Source organism: Pneumocystis murina (genome assembly GCF_000349005.2).
Source record: "Pneumocystis murina B123 chromosome Unknown supercont1.14, whole genome shotgun sequence".
NCBI classification, from domain to species: domain Eukaryota; kingdom Fungi; phylum Ascomycota; class Pneumocystomycetes; order Pneumocystales; family Pneumocystaceae; genus Pneumocystis; species Pneumocystis murina.
The window spans coordinates 169,515-186,660 of record NW_017802372.1 but is presented as its reverse complement, the minus strand read 5'-3'; the positions used below and the strand labels follow the sequence as shown (position 1 = coordinate 186,660).

The following is a 17,146-nucleotide window of genomic DNA, read 5'->3' as shown; positions in this document are numbered from 1 at the left end:
AGCAATAGTTTCCTAGACAACTCTAGTACACTTAAGATAATTGCTATGACAACCTCATCATATCTTCAACCTCTTCAACTTTTTATATGTTTATCTGCAGATTTAATGCTATAATTTGGAGAAAGTATGGGTTTATTCTGAGAATAAGTAGATTCAAAAGGAATAATATTGAAGATTTTAATTGGTATTTTTCTAAGTTTATGAGATTGATGAAAAAAAGTTATTTTTCGAATGAAATTTCAAAAGAAATTATTCTTAATGAGAGAGAAAATGAGCTAAAAAAGCTACTTCTTTTAGTTTCTGAAGATTGTAGGCGAAGAGGAAGACCAGTTATACTTAGATTTGCTGGTGGCTGGGTCAGAGACAAGGTTTTTTTTGTGATTTAAGTGAACGAAAGAAAAAGGCTTATTTCTAAAGTTACTTGGGCTTGAAAGCAATGATTTGGACGTTGTAATTGATACTATGTCTGGATATGAGTTTGCATTGTGTTTAAATAGATATCTTCGTAAGAATAAGGCATTTCAGATAGGATATTCTCATGTAGCAAAAATTGAACGTAATCCGGAGAAATCAAAGCATTTGGAGACAGCAACAACACATATAATGGGGATTGAACTAGATTTTGTAAATTTAAGAAGTGAATCGTATTGTAAGGATAGTCGTATTCCTATAATGGTAAATAAGATATGATAAAAAGATAAAAATTTATTATAAATAAGGAATTTGGAACCCCAGAAGAAGATTCTTTGCGTAGAGATTGTACTATAAATGCATTGTTTTATAATCTTCATACATCCGAGATTGAAGATTTTACAAAAAGAGGTCTTGAAGATATGAAATTAAAGAGGATAGCTACACCTTTAGAACCATATCAGACATTTGATGATGATCCTTTAAGGATCTTAAGATGTATTCGATTTTCAAGCAGGTTTGGTTTTGAGATTGATTTAGAAACAAAGCATGCTATAATGCATCCCAATATTAAAGTAATTTTTATATTTTTCCTTTTTTTTATTTCTTAAGCGTATTTAGAAATCTTTATCAACAAAAATAAGTAAAGAAAGGATAGGGGTAGAGATAGGAAAGATGTTGGAAGGTTTTTTTTTTGTAGTTATAATTAGTTATTTAATATTAATAGGAGTAAATCCATATGGTTCTCTCAAATTGATTTATGATCTTGGGCTCTATGAAAATATATTTTCAACTAGTTCCCTTATGAAACCACAAAAAAATTTGAACTGTATTCCTTTGGCCATTGAATTGACAAAATGGATTATGCAAGATAAACAAGAAAATGCATTAAAAGATGAGCTAGACTCAACACTGTCTTCAGAACATCCTATATCTTCAATTTTAGGAAATATTTCAGTAAACCCTTTCGAAGAACATATGGATCTTTTAGGAGGGGTAAAAAATAATATGATTCCATGGCTTTTATCTATTCTTATTCCTTGGAAAGAACAATTGGTAAAAAATAAAAAAAGAAACGTTCAATATTCTTCAGTTATTGTTAGAGAAGGACTAAAAATGAGCAATTATATTGCTAATATTGTTGATGATAGCTTTTCTTACTTTCAAGAAGCACAAAAAATATCAATAGAATGTATAAATGGAATAGAAACTCGAGTATCTTTAGGCAAATTCTTCCTTTTAAAAATACGTTATGTTTTTAATTATTTTAGGATGTTTTGTTCGTCTTGTTAAGAAAAATTGGCCATTTGCAGTTTTTCTTGGGTTGATTGATGAAATATTAGCATCCTTTTTACCGCAAATGGATAAATTAGAAAACAAATACAAAATAAAAAGGTCTAAATTAGAAATAGAACATTTGTTTGATGAAAAAAAATCCATTTTAAATCGATATCAATCCCTTCTTGATAAAATTCATCATGAAAATCTCCAAAAAGCATATTCTTTGCAACCAATTGTTAATGTATTTCTAGTACTTTTTATTATTTATATAAATTGATATGCTTAGGGCCATATTCTTTCAAAAACATTTGGACTTAAAGGACCTCAGATTGGTGTTGCACTTGAAAAAGTAATTCTATGGCAATTAAAAAACCCAGAAGGTACTCCGGAACAATGTCTTTCACAACTTAATTTAAAATATATTTAACTGTATATTTTTTCGATCATTGTACAAATTTTAATTATAATTATCGTTTTGTACCTGAAGATCATATTATCGTTAGTTGGTTATAGATTAAAAAGATAAGATTGTTGATTAAAATTTGATAAGCCAAATTTCAAAAAAAATATAAAAATAAAGACTATTTATTATAGAATATTATCTCAGATATATTGGAAGAAGAAGACAATAAGAAATTTGAAATGGATGAACAAACAAAGTCAAGAGGTTTTAAAACAATATCGAACAATATTGATTGGACGATATTAGCAACAGAAATACCAATAGAAGGAGAGGAGATATTTCAGGTAATGAATAGAGAGTATGCAAAATTGCTGCTCTATTTTTTTCTAGAAAAAAAGTTTTTTATGGGTCTAGAAAGTTGAAAGAATGAAACAAATTCTCTATGTCTTAAAAAATGGATCTGTAAAGGAAAATATAGATGTTGTTGAATTTGAAATTATTAAAATTGTTGAAAAGATATGTATAGTTATGCGTCCTATAAATGAAATGAGGCAATTTGATGCTTTAGGAAAGTAATTTAGTAAAAAAAGAAATATTTAAGAATTAATAGATATTAGAAACAGTTTCTAAAGATATTCAGCAGGCTTATCATACATTAGTAAACATTTGTTTAAAATGCATAGATATTTTACTGTCTATTTTTACTTTTTTAATGGAAAATCCAAAGATTAATAACAAAATAATTCAAGCATTGGCAACATATCAAATAAAAACTGACCCATGGACGTCTATGAAAAATTATTCTCTTTCTTCTAAGATTTTAGAAGATATTATGAAAAGAATAACATTAGAAGAAATTTTAGATCATATTTTAATGGATGATATTCGTCCATATTTTTCATCTCAACCAAATAGGTTCACTTATGATAAAAATATGCCTCTCAAAACAAAAAAGCCTCTTCGTAGACCTTATGAAAATATTCGTGGATTTTCGGGCGCATTTGGAACAGAACTTTGGAAGACAGAAAGAATAGAATGCACATCTATTCTTGAATGGACACTTTTTGTATGCCAAGTAAGTAGAACAGTTTTATAAAAATTATTAAATTTAAACTTTAAAAGAAAGACACTGCTTTGAAACATATTTATCTTATTATTTCTTTTTTAGTAATACTTTTGGAAGATGCTAATCCAAATTTTAAGCTTAAAAGTTCTCGTTGTTTATGCCATTTATTACCAAAATGTGATCCTACTCTTATGAAAAACACAGGAATGGGTGATCTTTTTTGGGAATTGGTCATTCAATGTCTTTCATATCATCCTCCTTCAATCGATATTTCTATTTCTATTCCTTTGTTAAGAACATCATTGAATAATTTAATTACACTTGCATCAAAAATGCAACCTGATCTCAAAGATCAAAGGGTAAAATTATATGATGAAATTGTATATAATGGTATCTTCAATGGCATGTTTTATTCAGGTGAACAATCGGATATGGTTATCCTTCTTATGGAATACACAGAAAAGCTTGTTAATATAATGGGAATTTATGCTGTTAAGCACATAAAGGTAATTTTATTTTTTTTTACTATTTTTTAATCTTTAGAAAGATGTTGATCTCGCTTGTTTCATCTGTTTTAGAAAAATCTTTTCAAACAAATCATCCACAGCGTTTTCTTGAAGCAGCTAAAGCATTAAAAACAATTATACATGTTTGTTGGCCAAGAATAGAACATCACCATGCTACAATATTACAGGGAATTTGTTTTTGTTGGTTAAATATGCAATCACAAAAAGGCGAAATTATAGACGAAATAAAAAAGCAGTTGCATTTTTGCATAAAATCACTTAAAAAATTGATGGGAAATACACTAGATAATGACATCAAAGCTCTGATGGATGTAGATTCTAATCTGGCTTTATTTTTTAAAGACATATAATAAAAATACAAATTATTACAAAGCTGATATATATATGGTTAGGAAAATCTAGGAATCAATAATATGCATCAATTACTTTATATATATATGTGAGTACTTTCATATATACATATATAACTGGGCATGTTTTATTGATGAAATCAACGATAAGCTGATAACAGATGAGTAAAAAATAAATATAAAAAGCTATATATTTTGAAAATTTTTGTTATAAAAAAATATGAAAATTAGGACAGAAAATGCAGCTGATGTTTCTTTTCTGGTGAAGTTTACACTTTATGAGACAAAAACAGTAAAATCAAATAAATGGATATTTTCTGAAGAAATAATAAAATATATAGAAATTTTTTATTGTTGGTGAAGATTATAGTGGAACAAGCTTTCAGGTACTTAAGATAGATCGAATGGTTGAAGATGAGTTGGATTTGATTGAGGATGAAACAATTTATTCAAAAAATGAAATTTCGAAATTACTAGTTACTATTAACGAAGGAAACCGGAACTGTGGAGGAATTTCAAAAGTATTAGTTGCATGGGGAATATGTGGTCTTTTTTTTTTTAAAAAAAAAAAAAAACAAGGTTGATTTGGTACAGGATTTATTCGATTTACTTGTGGTTATTATATTTCATTTATTACAAAAAGAAGTACAGTTGCTTTGCTTGGAGGACATTATATATATCATATTAATGATACTAAATTGGTTCCAATAGCCCATTCATCAATTTTATCTAAGAAATCCCGCTCTGTTCTTGTTGAGGAATCACGTTATTTAAATATATTTCAAACACTTGATTTAAATAAAACATTCTATTTTAGCTATTCATATGATATTACTCATACACTTCAACATAATCTTACAACACATTCATGTTTAAAGGCAAGAACATTAGATGACTATAATGAAATGTTTGTTTGGAATTATAATCTTTTAAATATTGCTATAAAATGTCTTAAAAACGGATCAAAATGGTGTATTCCAATTATACACGGATTTATAGATCAAGCAAGTATAAGTGTATTATGTTTTGATTCAATCATTTATTAATTATCTTAAGATATTTCAGTATATGGAAAATCGATATATATTACATTAATTGCTCGAAGATCTAGGCATTTTGCTGGTGCACGTTTTTTTAAAAGGGGCGTAAATAGTAAAGTAAATTGAATTTTTGTGTTACTGCAATAATAATTATGTAATAGGGTTATGTTGCTAATGATGTTGAATCTGAACAAATTGTCAGTGAAATGTTAACTACATCATTTTATACCAAAGATATGAAGCTTAATCCAAAATATACATCATACGTTCAACATCGTGGAAGTATACCATTATTTTGGAGCCAGGATCCTAATAATATGAGTCCTAAACCTCCAATAAAACGTAATCTTAATTAATTTTCTTTAAAAATAATTAAATATTTTAGTTGATATAATAGATCCGTTTTTTAGTGCAACTGCTTTACATTTTGATAATATGTTTAAGCGTTATAAAACTCCATGTATTGTGGTAAACCTTATAAAGGTAGATTACTTTAGTGCGTAGACATTAATTGAATCCCATAGTCCAGGGAAAGGGCTAGAAGAGAATCTATTTTACTCGAAGAATATACTCAGGCTATTTATTATTTGAATCAATTTCTTCCTGAAGATAAAAAAATCAAATATATTGCTTGGGATATGTCAAGGGCATCTAAAACGTATAAATAAATTCATTTTTTATTTATCATTTAAGAATATAATAGAAGAGGTCAAGATGTAATTTTAACACTTGAAAATATTGCAGATGAGGTTTTAAAAACTACAGGATTTTTTCATAGTAAAATTTTGAATGATCAATCTCAAAATATTAAAAAAAAATTGAAATTGCAAGAAGGAATATGTCGTACTAATTGTATTGATTGTTTAGATAGGACTAATGCTGCTCAATTTGTTATTGCAAAAAAAGCTTTAGGTTATCAGGTTTTAAATGATACTCTTATTTAGATATTTTTATAATATTTTTAAGCTTTTTGCATTAGGGATTATACGAGAACCTATTCTAAATTATGATACTGATGCAATTAATCTTTTAACAGAAATGTATCATGATCATGGTGATACAATTGCATTACAGTATGGAGGATCTCATTTAGTAAGAAAAAGATTATATCTATGCAATTGTAACATGTAAAGGTAAATACAATGTCAACGTATAGGAAAATTAATCATGTAACAATTCTTTATATTAAATAAATTATCAACATTAATTTTCTAGTGGACAAGTCATTCAAGAGATATAATCGAAAGCATTAGAAGATTTTATACTAATTCGTTTGTTGGTATATTTGAACTTAATTTTATTTATATTCTCTTAAATATTTTTAGATGCACAGCGCCAAAGTGCCATAAATTTATTTTTAGGCATAAAATTGCCTAATAATAAACATATGTTATGGGATTTAACAACAGATTATTATTCACGTCATACTCCTCAATTAAATAATATAAGAAGAAAGTAAGATGATATTCTAATTTTATTTTTTTAAAATTTCTTTAGTTATAAATATTGGTATATACCACTAAATATAGACTCTTCTTTAGATGAGAATTGTCTATCTGAGAAGTTAAAATGTAACAAATGTACTGATTCTGATGAATATTGGTCTGAATATTATAAACCGAAAATGTTATCAACATTAGATAAAATGTTTGCATATAAAATTAATTCAACATTAAGATATATATCTTTAAAGTGAATTTATAAACTGTTTTATGATATTCAATAACATTTTTAGGTATTCTTCGCCTAAGTATTTTGAATTCAGTCCATTTGTGATTCGTTCTCTACATGGAGATGTATTAGAAGAAGATTCCTCTAGAAGTAGGCCTTCAAATAGAGACAATTTATCTTACAAGTTATTTTTTTTTTATTAAAATATAATAAGACTTATTTGAATTAGAAAACATAAACGTCAATTTGCTATTCAAAAGATTCTTAGAAAGGCTGAAGATAAAAAAATAATTCGAGATACACATGAATATAATAAGGCTCAAAAAATGGAAAGATTTCATGGATTAGATGCAAAAAATGGTCCATTTTTATTTCCTTTGCCCTCACAATATGTAGAAATTAATCATTTTTCAACAAGTTCTATGATGTATAAGAAAGAAGAATATAAGAAGTATTTCTTTTTGATTTTTATTTAAATAATCATAATACTTTTTAGTTATTTATATCGTTCATATCATATCGAACTCCTTCAGGAAGAACTTTCTTCAAGAAAATCAGAATATAATCAGTGGATTAGTCTCACTGATATTTCTTATATCGATAAGGTTAAACCTAGTGATAAAGATCTAGATCTTTATATAGAACATTGTGAATTTCCTGAAACTTTATACCCTATGAAAGGTACTTATTCTTTAAATAAAGAAACTATACAGGAAGCAAAGTATCAATAATGGTTAACACAAATACAACATTAAAAAAACAGGAAAATATTATAAATCGTCTAAATATTATTTTTTTAAATAATCAATCATATGAAGTCATCTACAACCTCTATACAGTAAATCTTTAGGAAATATTATTAAAATAATTAAGATTGTTTATAGCAAATTAATTACTCAAAAATATAGACATATATTTATACTTATTTACTTTTATATTTTTTTAATTTTCTTCTCGGTTTTAGAAACTTTTAATATTTATACAAAAAAAATATTAGAGGAAAAATGACAATTTCTATCTATGATTTAATTGAGGATTCTCCCCCTGGAGAAGTAAATGATGTTTTTAATGGTAACTATATATGGATATATATGTTTTTAACCGATGAATAGATATTCGTATTCTTGTCAATAATGACAAGAGCTTTTTTGAAGAAATTGTGCCTTGTCTTGCAAGATATAATAAAGAACAATTTACAAATATTAGGATTCCTGGTTCTGAGAATGAAGTTTTTTTTATTATTATTTTTTAAAAAATTGAGTATTTTAGACAATTATTAGTCAATATAATTGTGAGGATGGACGTTTTTTTGATCCTATTTCAAAGAAATCATTTCTATTTGACCACTTGAATCTTGTATTTTGTTTTTTTTTCAAAAAAATAATTGTTTTAATGAATTATTAGCAAGTGTCGGATATTCAACCTTATGAAATAGATGAAAAAATATCTGAAAAAATGTCAGTGTTCTTGTTTTTCTTTAAATATGTTGAGCTCCTTATTTATAAAAGATATAGAAATGATCTTTTAAAGCCTTTGTTAATTTATTTATCAGAACATTTTCCATCTTCAGTAAATTATGGAATCTTTCCAGGAAAAAATGACACATATTATATTCTTATTGTTGGGAATAAGTATAATCCTGTTAATTTCTGGTAAAAATGATTTTTTTGAAAACCAAACCTGTATTTAATTTGATATAGGAATGGACGCTGGCGTTCTTTTTACCAGTTTTCAGAATCATCGCTTGTCATTACAGCAACATTGCTTATTGACGTTCATTATTATGAGGACGGGAATGTTCGCCTAACAACAAATCATAATTTTTCTTTTGAAGCTAAAAGTGCTAACAGTTCAGATATTATAGCAGCTATTGCAGAGGAAGAAAAGAAATATCAGGAAGAATTGAATATGACGTTTCACGGTTTAAATGATCATGACTTCAAAAGTCTTAGGCGTCAGCTGCCAATGACTAAACAAAAAATTAATTGGGAAAACATAAGTAGTTTAAAAATCGGGAAAGACATGGCCGGAAGAAATCAAACATATTGATTCTAATAATATATGTCATTTCAGACAGGAAATCTGTCTATAATATTAAAAATATCCACTAAGAATCCATAATATTATAAAAACTATGATAAAAAAACAAACACATTTGAAAATGCTTATTTTTGTTAAAAGAACACGGTTTAAACGCAATGCAGAATTATGAACGTCTCTTGTGAGTCTTGAAATCGCCTGTTTCTGCATTTTCTATCAACTCTATATACTTAGATTTATATTCTATTTACACTTTGTTCAATCATTGTCATATCCGATGCTTGTTTATGAATATCCAAGGTAATCTAAGAGAAAAATATAAGCAGACCTAGGGAAATTCACTAATACGAATACACACATCTTTCAGCATAGAAACCTTAGATTCCTTTGAAAAAAAATATTAATCTTAATTTATTTACTTTGTCATACTTACCAGCTCTTTTAGTCGTCGATCATTTTGTTGCTCATAAATAGGTATAGAAGGGATCATTTCATTAGATATTTTAGGCGAAAAGGCGCTGTAAAATCCTTCAAAACCTTATTATAAATTGATATTTTTACTGTGGCTGGCAGATGGAGATCTCGGTTACTCACGTGATTGGAAAAAAATATCAAAAAATATAATGTGAATTTTATATTGAAATAGACATAAGTTGATTGATAAAAGCTGTCAAATTAGACTAAGAAATGAGATAATGCATGAGACGTTCATAAATAAAAAAAGAAGAGGAAATCTGCCATATAAATTAATGATATTGCTTTTGTATAAGCTTTGCATACCATAGGAATAGCCTATTTGTAAATATTTAGTGTTTATTTGCAATTTAAAAATATTACCTTAACATAACTAATGGTTAACCCAACAAAAAATCCTCTATAGCCAGATCTATTCCATATTTCAAGCGCAGTTGCGTATATACCTTTTTTTTTATGTATGTCGTTAATATCTGATACTTGCATTTTGCGTCGAATTACTTCTAATGGGTATGCGACGGTTTGAGAAAATAGTCCAGCCAATCCACCTGCAGTAAGTTCAGCCCAAGCCTTAAGTGGAGTTCGTTTATAGCGATAGCCCTGATGTAGATCGAGTGTATTTTCTAAGGAATAGATCTCTTTTGAGGACATATTACTTGTGTCATGAGCAATAACAGTATGTTTTTGAAATGTTTTACTTCGAAAAAAGTCGACAATAAAGTCATGTGCCCAGAAAGAAACACCAGAATAAGGAAGCATTCCTATAAGCGTAGGTGTAAAACCTCTGTAAAAGTTAAAAAATCCCATGGATGTGTTAAAATAATATTTAAATGATTTTTGTACAGGATCAATATTAATAACAGAACAATCAGACCCTTTAAAAATACTTCTACATATTCTTTTAAAGGAAGTATGCTCTCTTGATCGTATTTCAAACGCTAAACGAACTCGTATAATATCTAGTGGGTATGTAAATAAGACAGAAGTTAAGCCTATAGATTCAATTTTTTTTTAATAAACAGAAAATTTATTACCAGCAAGAGATCCAGATGCAAATCTTCGTAGCCCTGTATCACAATTTATGTTGGGAATCAAAAGATTTCGATATTTTTCATAACTGAGAAATTTGATAGCTGCATATGGAAAAACACGAATAAGAGTCACAGAGTGCCCTTTAAATAATCCGAATATTCCTTCATTCTTCCATATATTCTTCCCTGCATGCAAAAAACCAAATCTCATTTTTGAATATTCTAAATAATGTGGATTAGACGTTTGAAATAAAATTTTAATCCGATCAAGTGGTGCAATAATAGTTTTTGCCTTAAAAACATATTACCTCATATTATACATGTATATTAAGAGACATACTACACATCCTGAGACTCCTCCTGCGATTCCTGTATTAATCCAAAAGTTTCTGTTATTTTCTTCATTATCTTGTTTTTTTTTAGCCATTTTTTCCAGAAAAAAAAACCCTTTTCCTATATATTCTTCTATTTTTAACGGATTACAGAAAAGCATTTCAAAATACCCTTTAGATCCTCTCTTTTTACATGCTTTTAATTCTGCACAAAATTCGATGTTATTTGCCTGGATTAGATGTTGCTATGGACCGTTGCTATGCTACAACTATTAATGAAGAAATATGTATGAAAGAATGAAGTAATGTTGAAAAAAATAAGGATACGAATCTCTAGAAATAAAAGAAAAGATGGTTTGTTTTTATTTTGTATTATAAAGTGGATTTCTAGATAAATTGTGTCTCTTTTTTAAGCCATTCGTAAGCTCGAAGATCATCTTCCAATAGTGGACCAAGTTTTTCTAAAACAAGCTTATGATAGCTATTTATCCATTTCTTTTCATCTTCTTGTAAGAGAGTTAGATCAATAAGATTAAGGCCAAAAGGACACTGGAATATGAATGAGTTAAAAATAAAAAAAAAATATTTAATACCATTGTTAAATATTCAAAGCCATAGAAAGGAGAATTTCCAAAACAATAGGTTGTATCAGTATTTTTTACAGCAACAATACTTTCTATACGCTGTCCATAGCTTCCATTTTCATAAAATCCGGGTTCTTATTTAAAGTTAATGAAAATACTAAAAATATAAAAAAGAAAAATAGATAAAATCACAAAAAAAATCATATTTTTCTTCTCCGAAGTTTAAATTACTTGTTATTGAAAAATATTGTTATTTTATCTGTTTTCTTTTTATTAAAACTAACCATCTGAAAGTACCATTCCAGGCAAAAGTGCCATTTCATTATATAATTGTCTTTGTGCGATGCCTATAGGAGGCTCATGTACATTTAAGAAACTACCCACACCATGCCCTGTTCCATGTAAATAATCAAGACCAATACTCCATAAATATTGGCGAGCAAGTATATCTAAAATATATCCAGTTGTCCCCTTCGGAAAGATGACTTTTGCAAGAGCAATATGGCCTTTCAAAACATAGGTAAATGTTTGCTTTTCTTTTTCTGTAGGAACACCAAAATGATATGTACGTGTAACATCTGTTGTGCCATCTCTGATCATTGAATTAATTGAAATAACCAGATAAAGTATTAAAAAACCTATATTGTGCCCCTGAATCACATAAATAAATACAATTGATATCTATAAGAGAACATGATGCCTTTTCTGGTTTATAATGAATAATAGCACCATTTTTACCACTAGAAGAAATAGTAGGAAAAGATAGGCCTACGAAGTGAGTTTGTTCCCTATTTCGTTTAGAAATGGAAAATATAATGCTTATTGCTTTACTTTCGATATGATTCTAATTGATCAGCTGCGTCTACTTCGTCTAAAATGCCTCCATTTTTTAAAAACTCTTCTAACCAAGCAAAAAACTTTACTAAAGCTACTCCATCTCGAATATGACAATTTCTCATACCTTCGATTTCTTTTTCATTTTTGATAGTTTTTGCTTCGGAAATAGGACTTCTTATTATTTCAATATTTGTTTCTCCCAATGCAATAGCTACTGCCCAACTTGCTGTGTCAGATATAAGTATTTTCTGTCCATCAATATCATCTCTTAGGCCTGCTAGTTCCATAAAAACGTTATCATAAGGCTTGATTTCTACACATTTCAAATGTTTCCTAACATGATTATCTAATTTTGAATCATCAATATATAACACAATTTTATCATGTGTTATTAATGAATATGCAAAAAAAACAGGATTATAAGGAATGTCTGTTCCACGAAGATTAAACAGCCCTACTTATGTTACTTGATTGATACAAAAGAGAGGGGGGAATACAAGCAATATCATCTAACATAGATACAAAAAAGGCATACGCATTCCTTTTCTTCAAAAATCCACGCACTTCACAAATCTTTTCAGAGGACTCTTGACCTGATTAATTATTAAAAATAAACTTAAAATAATATAAAGTTGTTCCTGAAAATTCAAATGGATGAACTGTTACCGGATAATTCGGTCGTTCAGGTCTATTACTAGACCATACCTCATCTACAAGATTTGTAGATATGCTAATTAATTTAGCATTTGATTCTAATGTAAGTCTTCTTGAAAGTGATATAGTTTCATCTATAAAAATACTAATCTCAGCAAAATACTTCTAATCTTTCATATTCTTACGAAATGAAATCAATGATGCATCCACTCCCACTGTTTTACCGTTTTTTGCTTGTTGAACTATCCAATCTTGCCATGTAGGAAAATTATGTCCGAGTTTCATTAATGTCCAATTTTTATCAAGCTGCTGACTAGCTTGCAAAAAATATCTCCCATCCGTAAAAAGACATGCTTCATCCTGAGAAATAACCGCACATCCTGCCGATCCATTAAATCCTATCTCAATCAATCAATTGTTTTTCCTATAATATTTTAAGTCGGACCACTAATAAAAGCACGACGTGCATCACAATCAGCAATATATTCTGAACAATGTGCGTCTCCTGATGGAACGACTATATTTATCAGATTTCATATATAAATATCATCATTTTATCTATACTATAGATATCCACATTGTTCTCCATCATTAAGTCTCGAAGTTTCTCCAAACGTTCCCCTGTAGAAACTGCTACCATTTCAAACGTCATATCTTATTTGTAAAGGTTATATTTATAGAAAAATCCTTAGTTTTTCTCTATTGTCACTGTTTAGAAAAAAGTAGAAAAAAAAAAGCGTTTAAAGTCATTTTTTAAGAGTTTTAAATGCAACAAAAAAGGACAAATAGAAAATAATAACTAACCTTTAGTTAAAATAAGTGTTTCCTGTTAATTATGAATGGTATTGTCTAAAATATCTGGAATTTTAGAGAAAATACTTTTTTATGAGGTTGAAAACGGACGCTTTGGAGTTATCGGGCAGATAACCTCATAAAAAAAGGCTGAGCAGAAAATGGGGTAAAATAGAGAGAAGAATGGCAGAAGAACTCCATATTGAAGAGGTATCTTGTTCTCCTTGTTGAGAGTATTTGAATGATAGTTTTTTTGCTGACAAAAAATGGTTTTTTTAGCTTGTAAATAGGATTTATTCTTCGGAAAATGCAAGTAATCTAAAATTGATAGATGAAACGCATAGAATACTTGAAAAGCTTCAGGGATCAGAGAGATCACTTGAATATGCTAATAAATGTATGCAAAGTTCGAATTTGAATGTGCAGTTTTTCGGGGCTTTGACATTTTATGTAAAAATAAATTTGTATTGGTGATTGGCCTTATATTATGTAAAAAGAGGTGTTTATAGGTTTTTAGGAGTAGTTTGAAAGAACATGAAGTGGTTTCTTTACTATATAATCTTTTGAATTGGGTAAAAATCTATATTAATGGACCTTCTATTGTTATTAAGAAATTAATATCATCGTTGTCAATTTTTGCTTTAAAAACAGTTCCTATGCTTTGGAATCGACCTATTTATTGTATAATGATGTTGTTGAAATCTGATGAAAAAATTGAGCTTGCTAATATAATTGCTACCTCAGATATTAATCAAATGTTTTCACTTAATTGTAAGCAGAAAAGGGTATTAGTATTATTTTTATTATTTTTTCTGGAGGAGATAGAGAAATCAGATATTGTTCCGTCAAGGAGGTGATTTAGTGTTTATTATATGTCTTGTATAACGTTTTAAAGGCTTCAATTATATCAATCTATTCAAGACTCTTCTAAAGATATCGGTTTGTTATTAAAACATTGCTTTGAAATTTCAAGAAATAATAATGAGAGTATTGAGTTAATTTGTGATGCCATACGTTGTTTTCAGGTTTGTGTGTTTTATAGTTGGGATTCTAATTTTACACTACAAAGTATTTTATTGTATGTTATTTTTCTTAAAATATGAATTTTAATTGTTTTTAGTGCTTCAAATGATATTTTCGAGTCTGTCATATCCTGTTTATTGTATAAAGAAACATTTTTGGTGGCAGCAGAAACTTTAGATGAAATTATTAATCATTCTCCAAAGTTATTGTCGGGAAAATTAATGAATAGAATTCAAGAAATAGTATGGGATTATTGGAAAAATATAAATTTTATGAAAAACTTTGACGAAAACGATGGATTTGATCAATATGTTATTATGCTTTCGCGTTTAATTATTAGTTTATGTGAAGCCAATATTGAGTCTATTTTTTATCACTTGGATAATGAAAACTCGAAAATATTTATTGAAATAATGCTTAGTCTCTTGGGGCTTCCCGTTTTTGCTGTATTTCAGGAAGATATTAGTATTTTAACTTTAGAATTTTTTACTTTATTCATAGAAATGTTTATTGATCCTTCGCATCAGGAGAAAATAACTAGGGATATTATTATCTACGGGAAAGATATAGCAGAAAAAGTACTTGAAAATTGTTTAATTAAGTTGAAATGGCCTCCTTCAAATTTATTAAAAGATTGGCCCAAGGATATTTGTGATAAATTTGTAGTTTATAGGAAAGATATTGGTGATTTATTGGAAACCATATTCTCGTTTTTGCAGGCAAGATTGATTGAGAAATTGGCAGATCTTTTAGAACAATCTTTAATTGAACCCTTAAATTGGGAAGTAGGACATTGCGTACTGTTTTTTTCTAATTTATTTATATTTATAAGGATATAGAGGCAATTATCTTTTCTCTGACCTATATTTCAGAAATTTACCCAGAAGAACAGTCAGAATCTGATAAATATATGTTAAGAATTTTCGATAGCTCTTTTTTTTCCGTATTATCTCTATCATCACAAACTTTAGTCAAACATACTGCTTTGAAATTTTCAGGTTCTAGTTAAGCTATATTGATTGTTGAAAATTTATGATAATATAGGCTCTTATGGAACTTTTATAAAAAGATATCCTTCAGTTATTCCTTGTGTTTTGACTTTTTTATTTAATTCTCTTGAGGATATAGAACTTTCATATATTTCCTCCAAATCTATATATAAAATATTTTCTGATTGTCGATCTTTAATCACTAAAGAACTTTCTACTTTCTTATATGTTTTTAAAACAATGTCTGATACTTTAACTTTTTCGTTTGATGTAAAACAGAAAATTTTTGCAGCGATATCATGTGTTATTCAATCATTGCCTGATAATGAGCAGATAGTGCCACTGGATATTTTGATTCAAAAGATTATCGAAGATCTTAAATTAGCCCAATCTCTTAAATTCAAGGATTTCGATAAATCGACACATTTAGCATTGTCTTGTGCTAACTGTTTAGTTTCTATTGGAAAATCAATGACTTCACCTCATTTAGTAGACACTGATAATTCTAATAAACATATTAGCAATTCGGCTGATTTGATAAATAAAATTATCCTACAACAACGTTTAATGGAGATATTTATTATTATAGAAGAAATATGCAATTGTAGTGAAGATGCTATTCAGGTTAGTTACTTATTATTTATTTTTATTTTTATTTATAGATAGTCTATATGTGATGTACTTAAATCTGGATTCCTTGAATATTTTTTCGGTTCCTTTTTAAATATTGAAATAATTATTTGTTACTTATTTGAAAGATTTAAGCTATATGGATATTCTTGTTTAATATCATCTGCTTCTTATTTAGTAGCACATAAGAAATCCTATAATATTGCAGATAATGCAGATATATTGAAATCTACATTATATGAATTTGTATCATTATTTATATTGTTTTTGAAGAAAAATGGTGTATATTTTCTTTTATTGAAAGAAGTTACTAATTGTTTTAGAAATTAGTAATGCTCCAGATGTATTGCACGAGTTTTTTGATTTTTTAAAGATATACATATATCATAATATTGATATTTTTATAAATATACAACCTTCTGGTATTTTTGATAGTTTAATGACGCTTATTATTAATTCTTTGTCTTCTGAAGATAATTTAATTCAAAAAGATGCAATAAACTTCTTGGTAATTATTTTGTTTATATTTAATTTTTAAAGCTAATTAATAGATTGATTTTATTGTATTTTGTCCAAATAACGAGGAAGAACATAATCTTATCTTAAATGTAATATTGCGTTATGGGATTTTTATAGTACGAGAAGTTGTAATAGTAAGTAGTATTAAATAATTTTGATGGAATTGATTTTTTTATAAGAATATTGGTGGAAAATCTTCAAAAAATTTTTTGGTTTATTTTTCAGATTTATTGTATAAATTATCTTTAAAAATCCCTCGGAATACTAGAGATTGGTTCTTAGAAGTAATAAATGAAGAAGGATTTCCTTCTTTTAATTTAAATAAAGCTTACATGATTGATTTCATTAATCGATTTTTAAGGTATATTTGCAAACAAAATTACTAATTTTATTGAGATTATTATAGAATTAGATCTTCTCAAAAAGCCAAAGAGTTAATTAAAGAATTTTGGTTGAGAGCACAGAATATGGAAAGTGCTTAAAATATATTTA

At 27.7% G+C, this 17,146-nt stretch overlaps 9 protein-coding genes across 9 annotated transcripts; 6 read left to right on the top strand and 3 right to left on the bottom strand.

Annotated features, from left to right (window-relative positions):
• Window positions 1–209: 209 nt before the first annotated feature.
• PNEG_02932 (hypothetical protein) lies at window positions 210–2,304 on the top strand (the record flags this gene model as incomplete). Its single annotated transcript, XM_007876786.1, has 7 exons — window positions 210–368; window positions 418–675; window positions 720–986; window positions 1,033–1,096; window positions 1,139–1,636; window positions 1,683–1,933; window positions 1,979–2,304. 7 exons carry the CDS (start codon window positions 210–212, stop codon window positions 2,117–2,119), a joined length of 1,638 nt encoding a protein of 545 aa, XP_007874977.1. The 3' UTR covers window positions 2,120–2,304.
• Window positions 2,305–2,334: 30 nt separating this feature from the next.
• PNEG_02931 (hypothetical protein) lies at window positions 2,335–2,671 on the top strand (the record flags this gene model as incomplete). Its single annotated transcript, XM_007876785.1, has 2 exons — window positions 2,335–2,439; window positions 2,510–2,671. 2 exons carry the CDS (start codon window positions 2,335–2,337, stop codon window positions 2,669–2,671), a joined length of 267 nt encoding a protein of 88 aa, XP_007874976.1.
• A 136-nt stretch (window positions 2,672–2,807) lies between these two features.
• Window positions 2,808–4,060, top strand: PNEG_02930 (hypothetical protein; the record flags this gene model as incomplete). Its single annotated transcript, XM_007876784.1, has 3 exons — window positions 2,808–3,170; window positions 3,218–3,667; window positions 3,709–4,060. The coding sequence occupies 3 exons, from the start codon at window positions 2,808–2,810 to the stop codon at window positions 4,036–4,038; spliced, it is 1,143 nt and encodes a 380-aa protein (XP_007874975.1). The 3' UTR covers window positions 4,039–4,060.
• Window positions 4,061–4,258: 198 nt separating this feature from the next.
• PNEG_02929 (hypothetical protein) lies at window positions 4,259–7,480 on the top strand (the record flags this gene model as incomplete). Its single annotated transcript, XM_007876782.1, has 16 exons — window positions 4,259–4,330; window positions 4,380–4,584; window positions 4,633–5,046; window positions 5,095–5,195; window positions 5,240–5,420; window positions 5,464–5,561; window positions 5,603–5,736; window positions 5,782–5,998; window positions 6,045–6,170; window positions 6,212–6,247; window positions 6,294–6,357; window positions 6,404–6,533; window positions 6,576–6,770; window positions 6,814–6,933; window positions 6,979–7,200; window positions 7,246–7,480. The coding sequence occupies 16 exons, from the start codon at window positions 4,259–4,261 to the stop codon at window positions 7,478–7,480; spliced, it is 2,550 nt and encodes an 849-aa protein (XP_007874973.1).
• Window positions 7,481–7,753: 273 nt separating this feature from the next.
• Window positions 7,754–8,798, top strand: PNEG_02928 (hypothetical protein; the record flags this gene model as incomplete). Its single annotated transcript, XM_007876780.1, has 6 exons — window positions 7,754–7,820; window positions 7,862–7,977; window positions 8,019–8,105; window positions 8,154–8,206; window positions 8,264–8,401; window positions 8,450–8,798. 6 exons carry the CDS (start codon window positions 7,754–7,756, stop codon window positions 8,796–8,798), a joined length of 810 nt encoding a protein of 269 aa, XP_007874971.1.
• Window positions 8,799–8,835: 37 nt separating this feature from the next.
• PNEG_02927 (hypothetical protein) lies at window positions 8,836–9,279 on the bottom strand (the record flags this gene model as incomplete). Its single annotated transcript, XM_007876779.2, has 5 exons — window positions 8,836–8,856; window positions 8,901–8,993; window positions 9,041–9,094; window positions 9,148–9,174; window positions 9,223–9,279. The coding sequence occupies 5 exons, from the start codon at window positions 9,277–9,279 to the stop codon at window positions 8,836–8,838; spliced, it is 252 nt and encodes an 83-aa protein (XP_007874970.1).
• A 167-nt stretch (window positions 9,280–9,446) lies between these two features.
• PNEG_02926 (hypothetical protein) lies at window positions 9,447–10,844 on the bottom strand. The gene is made up of 6 exons (XM_007876778.1): window positions 10,798–10,844; window positions 10,635–10,756; window positions 10,298–10,586; window positions 9,627–10,255; window positions 9,570–9,581; window positions 9,447–9,523 (listed from the first exon to the last, which is right to left on the bottom strand). Exons 2-6 carry the CDS (start codon window positions 10,719–10,721, stop codon window positions 9,470–9,472), a joined length of 1,071 nt encoding a protein of 356 aa, XP_007874969.1. The 5' UTR covers window positions 10,722–10,756; window positions 10,798–10,844; the 3' UTR covers window positions 9,447–9,469.
• A 169-nt stretch (window positions 10,845–11,013) lies between these two features.
• On the bottom strand, window positions 11,014–13,353 carry PNEG_02925 (hypothetical protein; the record flags this gene model as incomplete). Its single annotated transcript, XM_007876776.1, has 11 exons — window positions 11,014–11,175; window positions 11,220–11,344; window positions 11,495–11,802; window positions 11,849–11,998; window positions 12,042–12,501; window positions 12,545–12,640; window positions 12,664–12,685; window positions 12,714–12,835; window positions 12,887–13,099; window positions 13,147–13,218; window positions 13,266–13,353. The coding sequence occupies 11 exons, from the start codon at window positions 13,351–13,353 to the stop codon at window positions 11,014–11,016; spliced, it is 1,818 nt and encodes a 605-aa protein (XP_007874967.1).
• A 300-nt stretch (window positions 13,354–13,653) lies between these two features.
• PNEG_02924 (hypothetical protein) lies at window positions 13,654–17,136 on the top strand (the record flags this gene model as incomplete). Its single annotated transcript, XM_007876775.1, has 12 exons — window positions 13,654–13,703; window positions 13,773–13,963; window positions 14,011–14,346; window positions 14,389–14,571; window positions 14,614–15,301; window positions 15,349–15,514; window positions 15,561–16,129; window positions 16,172–16,415; window positions 16,459–16,643; window positions 16,687–16,788; window positions 16,834–17,015; window positions 17,061–17,136. The coding sequence occupies exons 1-12, from the start codon at window positions 13,677–13,679 to the stop codon at window positions 17,134–17,136; spliced, it is 2,949 nt and encodes a 982-aa protein (XP_007874966.1). The 5' UTR covers window positions 13,654–13,676.
• Between the last annotated feature and the right edge of the window lie 10 nt (window positions 17,137–17,146).

Excerpts from the sequence above, each read along its gene's own strand:
- PNEG_02926 (XM_007876778.1), bottom strand. The coding sequence starts at position 10,721 with ATGGCTAAAAAAAAACAAGATAATGAAGAAAATAACAGAAACTTTTGG. Across the intron at positions 10,587-10,634 it reads GAGGAGTCTCAGGATGTGTA|GCAAAAACTATTATTGCACC; the intron begins GTATGTCTCTTA and ends TATGTTTTTAAG. Across the intron at positions 10,256-10,297 it reads TGCATCTGGATCTCTTGCTG|GCTTAACTTCTGTCTTATTT; the intron begins GTAATAAATTTT and ends TTGAATCTATAG.